We start from the raw sequence: 12990 nt of genomic DNA on the forward strand, positions 1-12990 counted from the left end.
AATTAAAGCAGCTAAATAGATGCGAGATGTTTCGATTGCTAAATGATATCCATCAAAACGTACTGATGTTAATCTACTTTAGCTATATAAGATAGGTAAGAGTTGAGACTGATTTGTTGCTATCTAAGCATATGTGTTCCAAGAGAGTTGGCTCTCTTATTGTAACCCAAAAAATATATATATATATATAGCGAAATATAAACTCATTGAATCCTGAATTAAGACTTAGTGAGTATGTAGCTAAGCTGTAAGGTTAAATGACTTATAAAGCTTACATATGTGGATTAAAGAGCTTATCAGATGTCAAATGTTTTGATATATTATGGAGTATAGTGTTTGTGTAATTGAATTTATATATACAAGTTAGATAGAAAGATTGAGGAAATTGGATTTGGAATGTTATAGGGTATGGATCAAATTAAATTATTGCAATGTCGTAGCGCAATTTAGACAATGGACTCGATAAGTTGATATAATTTTGTATGTGTATTATATTGACGTATTATGATAGCTATATTGACATTAAGTTGCTTCTTGAAAAATATGAAAATTCAAGAATTTTTTGTCAAATTTTGACATCGGAACATATGCAAGTGAGTTCCCGTTAGAATCTTTATAAATTATCTTTAATTTGATATATGTTGTGTAAAAAAATAATTTAAATTGAGATGAGCATGCCTTTTGAAACATATAACTCTGGCAATAGATACATGTACTACTACCGACTATGAGCAACTCCAAGGGAAAGGGTAAATTAAGAGGTAAAGATAAATAACTACCATATTTACCTCTTCTTTATAAAATTTCATGCTCTAATGAAAAGGGTATTTGGGGAGGTATTATACTTTCTTTCATTTTGAGAAGGTATCTTTACCTCATAGAAAAAGGTAAAAAGTTAGTTATTTTTGTTTGCTATTTTAATTTATCTTCTTTTTTCTTGGAGTCTATTACTTTTTATGAAGGTATAATAACCTTTTTGAGAAGGTAAATAAAAAATATACCTTTTCCCGTAGATGCTCGAATAGATGGGAAAGTAAGCTCTAAGTTTGTTATATTTAGCAATTAAGCTCTGCATGACATGACTATATTAGAACTTAGGAGAGATGTATTACTAGTATGAATGCTCAATTTGGTGATGTACGCGATCAATCCATATGATGACAACAGAGCATAACTTACGTCATAAGCTAGAGAGGATAATTATTGTGGACATAACATGAATTTTTATTAGTATAGCATCATCACATATGCAGTTTGGGAATACATAAGTTTCCCATAGTGGAGCAGTTGTAGTAAGTAAAGACTGTTTGGCAGAATTAAAAAAACAAAACATATAATGTCTGCCTCATCCCAAAGTCTAGTATAGGTAAAATGCTTAGTTGTTGGGCCAGAACTGAGCCTGGAGGTAATCGATGATGTTCTTCTCAACTTGGAAGGCCTTGGCCAACACATCAGGGTTGATCTTCGGGTCCGACCCAAACACCGCGTTGGCAATGGTAATGACTCCCGGATTCTGGCTACCGAAGCCAGCAAAAGCAACGGCGTTGGTCTTGCCGACGTTGATCTGGAAGTGGATGAGACCTTGTGGGAAGACGAAGACATCTCCGGCTTTCAAGTACTTGGTGAAGAGCTTGTTCCTCTGGTTAGCATTAGCGGGATTGGAAGTGACGAACCCCACGTAGAGTGCTCCTTCCAACAACAGGAAGGCTTCCGTTGCACGAGGGTGGGTGTGGGGTGGGTTTAACCCGTAGGGGGCGAAGTCGAGCCGGGCCAAGGAAACGCCCAGCGTGTTGAGGCCTGGAAGTTGATTAACGTTCACTGCAGTCACAGCCGAGCCGAGCTGGTTGGATGTGTTTCCGGGAATGTTGAGACCCTGGAAAAGGAAATCCTCCGCAACCACCAAGTTGGGGTCCTTGCAAAACTCCCCATTCACAAAAACTAGATACAAAAAATTTGTTAATATATGAATACAAATAAGAATATTATAATTTTAATTTTCGTAAACTAAATTACCATCAGACTTGTTATCAGGAAGAGCAACACAGAAATCCTGAAGAGGGTTGGGATCTGCTGCATATGCGATTGAAGCCCACGACAACAGAACAGCAATGGCGCATAAACCCATCTTCATTTTGATTACTATATATGTGCGTGTGCTTTGTTTCTTTTTTTTTTTTGTTCGAGCTGTGCTGTGAATGTGATGGAAAACTGAGTATGAGAAACACTCTATTTATAGGAGAAAAATAGAAGCCTTCTACTATATTACTCATCACATTTAATTTCAAATCGATACCTTCAACTTACGTTTTGCCTTCCAAGTGCTAATTAGCTTCATGTTATTTCATAATCATACCTAATAGGTTAACATCTAATCATTTCTAGACTTGGTGAGCACAACACTACACCAGATCATCAGTCGTAAAAACATCATTACTATGCAAGCAGGTTCTATATTTTTGTTGGTTTTGTGAGATACTTGCTGCTATAGACCTACCATGTACAACTTTACTCCACATCAAGTAAGAGATAGAGGCATTAGTACAAGTTTATACTGGATTCCAATTGGGGAAAAGTGAAAGATATTCACAATCTATTAATTCTCTATACTGAATCATCCATATACAGCAGGGTAAAGTTTAGAAAAAGCAGCAACTGAAACTTTTATGATAATACCTTCAATCAACAACATTTTGCCATCATCTTTATTAGAATAAGTCGCTCCATTGCAGAGCTGTAGGAGTAAGATATTAATAAAGAACAAGAAGCCTAAGGCAATCAAAGTCCTATGAGTGAGGAAAGGCATACATATCAAAAGCATATTGCAATCAAATTGCATAACCCCAATCCAATCTATGAAGAAGATGAAATGAATAAAATTTTATGGGCTGTTTGGGCCAAAATTATAATGTACGACTAATGGGCATGTATTTATGACAAACCCATTAGCCCATTTATAAATCTAGATGGCATTACACTGAATTGTTAATAAAACTTCATTTCATCTCATATCTACATGCAGATGAAACTTTCATTTCATAAATTATGTTTAGTGACACCAAAATAAAAGTGTCTTCATCTGATTAGTGTTGTTGTAGTATTTCCTAATTCAATGTGGCATGTGTTTATCTGTTTGTTTGGTTACTATTACTTCAGTTTTGCATACATTATATTCGATCCACATCATGCACTACAACATTTTAATTTTGAGTCATTGTAATCCAATAAATTTTGTGATTCTACTGGATTGTTGATGATGAGAATAACAGAAACAAAGAAATTAATAAAAGTAGACAAGTAGAGTAGTGGTCATAACTCTAGAAACCAATAGGATATATATGTTGAGTAATTGTAATCCAATGAATTTTGTGATTCTATTGGTCTAGTGGTCTAAAATTTAACCCGTGTAATTTTTATTTTTATTAATTAAATAAAAAAAGATAAAAAAAACTATAAAATTAGGGTTTTAAATAAAAATGTCAATATAGTGTTTTGAAAATATCGACACAATGCTTTAAGAATGTCAATACATTGCTTATGTGAACACATTGCTTTAAGAATGACATTCCACATGTATTATATTGACATATTTTATATATTGTGTTGATATTTGTTGCTGTACGAAAAAATTGAATTTTTTTTAAATTTTTTTTAAATTTTGACATCGGAACATATGCAAGTGATATCTCGTTAGAATTCTTATGAAATTATCTTTAATTTGATATATGTTGTGCGAAAAAATAATTTAAATCGAGAAAGTTATATACATTTTAAAGTTATGAGATATTTTTCAAAAGTTACTTACAACTAATTTGTCGTAAATTGATCTTAATACTCTTATTAACGTTTTTTTTATCGTATTGACATTCCAGAGTTGATGATCTAGGTCCTTAATTTGAATATCTAAAAGTTATTATTTAATTATATTTAGTAATTAAGTATTGAGTTAGCAATGTAACACAACCCTATTTATTATATGGATACCATACGTGTTCAAGTTAAAACTTTTACATGTGTTACAAACAGGATGTGTCATTGTTATAAGATAATTCCAAATGTTTAAATATTAAGAAATGGTATCAAAATATATATAATATTATACTGTATTAAAGATCTCAAAGTCGGTTTAGCCGACTTCAAAAAAAAACTCGACTAATAAATATTTGCATGGTAAGACAAAAGGAAAGGGGAAGGGAGGAAATAGAAAATTGGAAATGTCCGCGAGAGAACAAATGGGAGGAAAGAAAAAAAAAATTAGAAACCTGAGGATCGAAGGTTATAAATAAGGAGAGGGAAAGCAAAAAGGAAAGCAATTAGTGAACAAGAATAGTGAGGAAACTGAATAAAATTTGCAAGACCACTGCATTGGGTCTATGGCTCTAAAATAAGAAGAGGAATCGAGCCTTCAGGTAAATTACTTCCGAATAAACTACATATTATAATCGGGTATGTATAACCCATGCCTTTTAATTTTACACGTGTTATGTGATTGACGAAATAGATATGTTTTCAATATCGTATTTAGATTATATGGTGGAATATAATGTGAATGCATGATTGGTGCAAGGGATATATATATATATATATATATATATATATATATTGTGTTGAAATTATTTCATAAAATATATTGTGGATATTGATTGATGCAATGGATACACTCGACATTGAAGTACATGAATCATATGATTAAAGAGGCACTGTGACGGTCTTGCCCTGGATCTGAAATTATAGAGGGACCTTCTAGTCGAATTACAGAGAGACCTAAGGGTCAAATACAGAGGGACCTTTGGGTCATAGAGGAATCCCGGGCAGATACCAGGATTGATCCGTCACAGAATAATAAACTGAACAGAGATGCATATGCATATAGATATGAAATTGTTATGATATTATTTCTGATTATATGTGTTGGTTAAAGAATATGTTTGTTATTTGTGTAGTGTGAAATTAAAGGGAGTATTTGTTTATTATCAATATATACGTCTAAGGGGTTGGAGTCGGACTCTAAATGGATATGTTTTTATATGACATTTGGACTATTTGAATCACGGAATTAAAGAGGATCTGTGACTGTCTAGCTCTGGATCTAAAATCATATTGGGACCTTCGGGTCAAATCATATCAGGACCTACGGGTCAAATCATATTGGCATATTGGAAATCCCAGGCAGATACCAGGCTTGATTTGTCACAGAATAATAAATTGGATAGAGAGACATATGCATATGGATGTGAAATTATTTATGATATTTAATGCTTATGATTATATGTATTGGTTAGAACATATGTTTGATAATTGTAATATGAAATTAAAGGTGAAATTTATATACAGTGGATTGTGGCTCATAGATATCAATGATACAGATGGATGTTGGATGTTGGTTTTTGAATGTATTTGATAATGAGTGTTTTATTTGACATGTGGATTAAGAGTTTTAAATTTTTATTTTGGATTTATTTATTATAAGAATATATGTCAGAGGGGTTGAGGTGTGACATTTTCATTCAGAAAGACATATGAATTACGCAAATTGTCTCTGAACTATACGTTTCGCACCTAAACGGACCCTGAACTTTAAAAATATCATGGGTAATCCCTGAACTAAGGTGTAATCACATTCATGGTACATTTTCACCATTTATCACAATTTTGTTCCAAAAATGCCCCCCAGGCATGAAGTCATTTTTGAACATTCATATCTAGGTATTGAATATGATATTTTTTCTATATCTCTCTATTAGTATTAAATATGATATTTTCTTATAGTTTGAATACCTAAAATGATATTTTTACTCACTTTTTGTCAAATCCTCTTTTTTTAAACAATTACAAAGTAAAAAATTAAAATAAAAAACTATGAAATTCTTAAATATATTAATTATAAAATTTTAAATCATGAATTTAATTATCAAAATAATTTGTAACTAAATTTAATTTTGATTGTGATTAGATCATTTTTTTAATATTAAAAATTAAATTTTTTTAATTAGCCATAAGTTTTTAATTTTTAATTAATTTAAATTTTTTTATTTTTAATGATTATTAAAAAATAATTGAATCACAGTCAAAATTAAATTCATCTACAAGTTATTTCAAATTATATTTAAAATTTAAATTTTTGTATTCAATTTATTTAAGAGTTTCATAGTAGTATTTTTATTTTAATTTTTTACTTTCTAAAAGTTTTAAGATCTGACATAAAATTATTGTAAAAATGAAATGAAAAATCTCATATTAGGTACTCAAACTATAAGAAAACATCATATCCAATACTCAAGAAAGAGATAGAGAAAATATCATATCTAGTACCTAGATATGAAAGTCCAAAAATCTTCTTCATGACTTGGGGGCCATTTTTGGTGCAAAATTGTGATGAATGGTGAAAAAGTACCATAAATGTGATTACACCTTAGTTTAAGGACTATCCATGATATTTTTAAAGTTTAGGTACCGTTTGCGTGCGAAACGCATAGTTCAGGGACCATTTGCGTAGTTCACTCGAAAGAAAATAGTACTCCTGCTACTCTTTACAGCCAAAAAAAAATACTCCCCCGTCCGTCAAAATTTATCACTTATTTCCGTTTAAATATAAGGGACGGCTAATAAGATCCCCATTTTGATTTGTCTGATTTTAAGAATTATCAGATTAATTAAAACTAATCATGTATTTTATAACCCAAGTTAATAATAGTATTGGGCTTTGGCTATGAAAGATCCATCCCAACTACTACTACTACTCAATATAGTTACAAGCTACACTATCCATTTGTAACCCCAATTATCTGATTAATTAAAACTAATCATGCATTTTATAACCCAAGTTTCCATCGTACGGTTAAGGTAAACTAATAATAATAATAATATAAAATAATTAAAATTATATAAAATATTTAGATGTGTAAGAATTCTAAAAACTAACAAAAAAATATCCCAAACCCTTACAAATAAACATGACCAAAAAGAACTGGAAAAACATTAGGTAAAGGAGCAATATTTCATTATAAATTTATAATCACATATACATATAATTTGGAAACACAAAGTTTTCCAAGTCAATCAGCTGACTGTTTTATTTTATTAAAAAGACAACACACAAAACATGTATGTCCATCTTAGTTAGAGTGTTTAGTTGGAGTTGGGCCAGAACTGAGCCTGGAGGTAATCGATGATATTCTTCTCAACTTGGAAGGCCTTGGCCAACACATCAGGGTTGATCTTCGGGTCCGACCCAAACACTGCGTTGGCAATGGTAATGACGCCCGGATTTTGGCTACCGAAGCCAGCAAAAGCAACAGCATTGGTCTTGCCGACGTTGATCTGGAAGTGGATGAGGCCTTGTGGGAAGACGAAGACATCTCCGGCTTTCAAGTACTTGGTGAAGAGCTTGTTCCTCTGGTTAGCATTAGCGGGATTGGAAGTAACGACCCCCACGTAGAGTTCCCCTTCCAACAAGAAGAAAGCTTCAGTTGCACGCGGGTGAGTGTGGGGTGGGTTCAACCCGTAGGGGGCGAAGTCGAGCCGGGCCAAGGAAACACCTAGCGTGTTGAGGCCTGGAAGCTGATTAACGTTGACTGCGGTCACGGCCGATCCGAGCTGGTTGGATGTGTTTCCGGGAATGTTGAGACCCTGGAAAAGGAAATCCTCCGCAACCACCATGTTGGGGTCTTTGCAAAACTTCCCATTCACAAAAACTACATGCAAAAAATTTATTAGTACGTACAGTTATAATACTATTGGTTTGAGGGCAATTTGGTAAACAAAAATAACAAAAAGTATGATGTAAATTTGGCAATTTGCAAAACTTCTCATCTTTTGTTTACAATATTATTTTATTTATCTTTTCTATCAAACTGTTTGGCAATTTGCAAAACTTCCCATCTTTTGTTTACAATATTATTTTATTTATCTTTTCTATCAAACTGTTCCTTAATGATGTAAATTTTAGTAAATCGAATTACCACCGGCCTTGTTATCAGGAAGAGCAACGCAGAAATCTTGAAGGGGGTTCGGATCTGCTGCATATGCAATCGAAGCGCACGACAACAGAACAGCAACGACGGACAAAGTAAAACCAATCTTCATTTTGATTACTAAGCTGATAGGTATGCTGCTCACTTTCAGTTTGGTTGTAGCTGTAAATTGTGATGAGAAGCCCTCTTTTTATAGGACAAAAAGAGTAGTCGTCTAAATTACTCATCAACAATTAAATTAATTTATTTTTAAATATTGAGTCGACCACTTGACTACCTATGCAGAATTAAGTTACGTGCTTTTTGACCAGAAAAGTCAAGGCTGTTAATATCTCATTTTCACCATAGCCAAAAACAATAGTAGTATTAAGCATCGACGTATGAACTTGTTGGAACACAACACTATACCTTATCATCAGCATATAAATAGCAACTGTGATATCACCATACCTTTCTATGCTTGCAGATTCTATTTTTTCTATGTTGTAAACATTACGAGCCAGCTATAATGTCGTGATATTTCAAGTCAGTTTGAATCTTCTCTCTCAATATTTCTGTACCAACCTTATTTTCACTAAAATTTAATGGTTAAAAAAAATGATAACTCAATTAAACGAAATAATCAATCTAATAATAAATTATTAGCCAAACATTTGAACTTAAATGCTACTAAAAATTAAGTACTCCACTTATGTACTATATTTGAGAATAATAAACAATACTAGTATTTAACAGCTAAGCAATCAAACAAAAGCATAAAATATTATTGAAGGAAAAAAATAAAATAAAAATTGAAATAGGAACATGGAACCAAACAATCGAATTGAGTAACATAAACATTATTTAACAATTACAGAACTAACTACCTAACTGAAACACAAAAGAAATTAAAATTGAGGAATAAAAAAAATTAAGCAACACCTGATTGGTGAAATACCAAAAAACGGAATAGACAATCCCAGCTAATTAAAGCAGCGAAATAGATGCGAGATGTTTCGATTGCTAAATGATATCCATCAAAACGTACTGATGTTAATCTACTTTAGCTATATAAGATAGGTAAGAGTTGAGACTGATTTGTTGCTATCTAAGCATATGTGTTCCTAGAGAGGTGGCTCTCTTATTGTAACCCAAAAAATATATATATATAGCGAAATATAAACTCGTTGAATCCTGAATTAAGACTTAGTGAGTATGTAGCTAAGCTGTAAGGTTAAATGACTTATAAAGCTTACATATGTGGATTAAAGAGCTTATCAGATGTCAAATGTTTTGATATATTATGGAGTATAGTGTTTGTGTAATTGAATTTATATATACAAGTTAGATAGAAAGATTGAGGAAATTGGATTTGGAATGTTATAGGGTATGGATCAAATTAAATTAATGCAATGTCGTAGCGCAATTTAGACAATGGACTCGATAAGTTGATATAATTTTGTATGTGTATTATATTGACGTATTATGATAGCTATATTGACATTAAGTTGCTTCTTGAAAAATATGAAAATTCAAGAATTTTTTGTCAAATTTTGACATCGGAACATATGCAAGTGAGTTCCCGTTAGAATCTTTATAAATTATCTTTAATTTGATATATGTTGTGTAAAAAAATAATTTAAATTGAGATGAGCATGCCTTTTGAAACATATAACTCTGGCAATAGATACATGTACTACTACCGACTATGAGCAACTCCAAGGGAAAGGGTAAATTAAGAGGTAAAGATAAATAACTACCATATTTACCTCTTCTTTATAAAATTTCATGCTCTAATGAAAAGGGTATTTGGGGAGGTATTATACTTTCTTTCATTTTGAGAAGGTATCTTTACCTCATAGAAAAAGGTAAAAAGTTAGTTATTTTTGTTTGCTATTTTAATTTATCTTCTTTTTTCTTGGAGTCTATTACTTTTTATGAAGGTATAATAACCTTTTTGAGAAGGTAAATAAAAAATATACCTTTTCCCGTAGATGCTCGAATAGATGGGAAAGTAAGCTCTAAGTTTGTTATATTTAGCAATTAAGCTCTGCATGACATGACTATATTAGAACTTAGGAGAGATGTATTACTAGTATGAATGCTCAATTTGGTGATGTACGCGATCAATCCATATGATGACAACAGAGCATAACTTACGTCATAAGCTAGAGAGGATAATTATTGTGGACATAACATGAATTTTTATTAGTATAGCATCATCACATATGCAGTTTGGGAATACATAAGTTTCCCATAGTGGAGCAGTTGTAGTAAGTAAAGACTGTTTGGCAGAATTAAAAAAACAAAACATATAATGTCTGCCTCATCCCAAAGTCTAGTATAGGTAAAATGCTTAGTTGTTGGGCCAGAACTGAGCCTGGAGGTAATCGATGATGTTCTTCTCAACTTGGAAGGCCTTGGCCAACACATCAGGGTTGATCTTCGGGTCCGACCCAAACACCGCGTTGGCAATGGTAATGACTCCCGGATTCTGGCTACCGAAGCCAGCAAAAGCAACGGCGTTGGTCTTGCCGACGTTGATCTGGAAGTGGATGAGACCTTGTGGGAAGACGAAGACATCTCCGGCTTTCAAGTACTTGGTGAAGAGCTTGTTCCTCTGGTTAGCATTAGCGGGATTGGAAGTGACGAACCCCACGTAGAGTGCTCCTTCCAACAACAGGAAGGCTTCCGTTGCACGAGGGTGGGTGTGGGGTGGGTTTAACCCGTAGGGGGCGAAGTCGAGCCGGGCCAAGGAAACGCCCAGCGTGTTGAGGCCTGGAAGTTGATTAACGTTCACTGCAGTCACAGCCGAGCCGAGCTGGTTGGATGTGTTTCCGGGAATGTTGAGACCCTGGAAAAGGAAATCCTCCGCAACCACCAAGTTGGGGTCCTTGCAAAACTCCCCATTCACAAAAACTAGATACAAAAAATTTATTACTATATGAATACAAATAAGAATATTATAATTTTAATTTTCGTAAACTAAATTACCATCAGACTTGTTATCAGGAAGAGCAACACAGAAATCCTGAAGAGGGGTTGGGATCTGCTGCATATGCGATTGAAGCCCACGACAACAAAACAGCAATGGCGCACAAACCCATCTTCATTTTGATTACTATATATGTGTGTGTGCTTTGTTTTTTTTTGTTCGAGCTGTTCTGTGAATGTGATGGAAAACTGAGTATGAGAAACACTCTATTTATAGGAGAAAAATAGAAGCCTTCTACTATAATACTCATCACATTTAATTTCAAATCGATACCTTCAACTTACGTTTTGCCTTCCAAGTGCTAATTAGCTTCCTGTTATTTCATAATCATACCTAATAGGTTAACATCTAATCATTTCTAGACTTGGTGAGCACAACACTCCACCAGATCATCAGTCGTAAAAACATCAATACACTGCGTTGATGAGTTAGCAAGTTAGCAACTTAAGAAAGTTGCAATTGATCACACCCCCAACCCGGCATTTAATAAAGAAAAATAAATCAAACTTCCTCATTCACGTTGACTTGGGAGATCAATACAATGTTTCTTTATTTTTCTAGTAGAAAGCAATGGTGGAACCCTAGTGGTGCCATATCTATTATCCATTTTTCATTTCAATTTTAATATTATTATTTTTTTATTAATTACTAAAATACCAAAATATATTATATTAAACACCACAAATGTAAAAAAAAAAAGCTACATTACTTAATTTTTTTAAAAAAAACTACATCATACTTAGCAAAAAAAATCTACATCATACTTAGCTTAAAAAAACTACATTAAATTAAATTACTAAATTAAAAAAAAACTAACTAGTCATCTAAATTTAACTTCTGGCTCAAATTCTTGATCATCTTCCCAGTTCTCTGTCGTTTTCCGGATCGGTTTCCTTATGAAGGTTGTTTTGGGCGACAAGTATAAACCTATACTCAACCACCTCGCGAAAACCTCCAAACTCCTCGATCACTGAGGCCATGAGCTGAGCAAACGGAGGAGGCGCAGCCTGCGGGGGAGCCGATCCAGACGCGGCCGCCTTCGCCTTCCATTTGGTCTGGGCTTTGGCAGCCTTGGTGCCAATGGGACGTCTAAAAGTAGACGTAGGCGTCCTGGAACTCCCTTCCGGCTCAGCGTTCAGATCCACAGGAGATGGGCCGTTGTTCGTGTAACCGTTAGTGGCGGTGTTCTTCGTCCGCTTTGCAGCCAAGGATTCAACCGGTATCCCTCCGTTGAACTTCGACTTGTCCTTCAAGATCAGCCAAACATTGTACATCTTGAACTGCCCGAACTGCGAATGGTACTCGAACATCGACTTATTGAGGACATCCTCCATGCTCTCACCGCTGCCCCGTGCGTCCCTGTTCCTATTGTAGATATAGCAGAAGTTGTTGACTTGGAGCTTGATTTGATCCCAACACTTGCGCAGCTGAACCTTGGTCAGCTTGATAGCCCAACTCGGTTTCACCTCGTTGTAGCATTCCTCAATGCGATCCCACATCCTGGACGAAGTCTGGTTGTTGGAGCATACCGAATCCTCCGCCGCCAAATATCGGCATATCGTCGTCGACACCATGGGGGTTTGGGAATAGACTCGGATCCATTCTTGAAAGTGTGAAAATGAGAAAAGAGAAGATAAATTGAGTAGAGTAGAGAGTATTGGTGTGTGAAAAGTGAAGAATAAGGATTGAGTATTTATATAGTGTTTAATTAGAGTTTCAAGAATTAAAAAAAAATAAAAACTCAAAAAATGCACAAATCGGGCTCGGGCTCGGGTGCGAGGCTGCAATGGATGCCCGATCGATCGGGCTCGGACTCGGGCTCGGGCTCGGACTCGGGCTCGGACTCGGGCTCGGGACGAACGATCATTCGGTCGTGCGGCTCGGGCACGGGCTCTTGTAGTGGATGCCCGACGACGCCCGAGCCCGATCTCAGGCGATCGGGCGTGAGATCGGGCATCCACTGTGGATGCTCAATGGAGATTATTTCATTATATCTTACGATAAATACTTCCTTCCTCCCACAGTAAGAGTCACATTTTGTCATTT

The 12990-nt window shown here is 34.5% G+C and overlaps 2 protein-coding genes and 1 pseudogene across 2 annotated transcripts; all 3 read right to left on the reverse strand.

Moving 5' to 3' along the window:
- Nucleotides 1-1203: 1203 nt before the first annotated feature.
- Nucleotides 1204-2182, reverse strand: LOC121747476 (putative germin-like protein 2-1). The gene is made up of 2 exons (XM_042141515.1): nt 2014-2182; nt 1204-1938 (listed from the first exon to the last, which is right to left on the reverse strand). Exons 1-2 carry the CDS (start codon nt 2129-2131, stop codon nt 1376-1378), a joined length of 681 nt encoding a protein of 226 aa, XP_041997449.1. The 5' UTR covers nt 2132-2182; the 3' UTR covers nt 1204-1375.
- A 4818-nt stretch (nt 2183-7000) lies between these two features.
- LOC121747226 (putative germin-like protein 2-1) lies at nt 7001-8114 on the reverse strand. Its single transcript, XM_042141229.1, has 2 exons — nt 7959-8114; nt 7001-7691 (listed from the first exon to the last, which is right to left on the reverse strand). The coding sequence occupies exons 1-2, from the start codon at nt 8080-8082 to the stop codon at nt 7126-7128; spliced, it is 690 nt and encodes a 229-aa protein (XP_041997163.1). The 5' UTR covers nt 8083-8114; the 3' UTR covers nt 7001-7125.
- Nucleotides 8115-10133: 2019 nt separating this feature from the next.
- LOC121746762 lies at nt 10134-11093 on the reverse strand (annotated as a pseudogene).
- Nucleotides 11094-12990: the final 1897 nt, after the last annotated feature.

This window comes from Salvia splendens, chromosome 9, assembly GCF_004379255.2.
Source record: "Salvia splendens isolate huo1 chromosome 9, SspV2, whole genome shotgun sequence".
In the NCBI taxonomy this organism is placed as follows: Eukaryota; Viridiplantae; Streptophyta; class Magnoliopsida; order Lamiales; family Lamiaceae; genus Salvia; species Salvia splendens.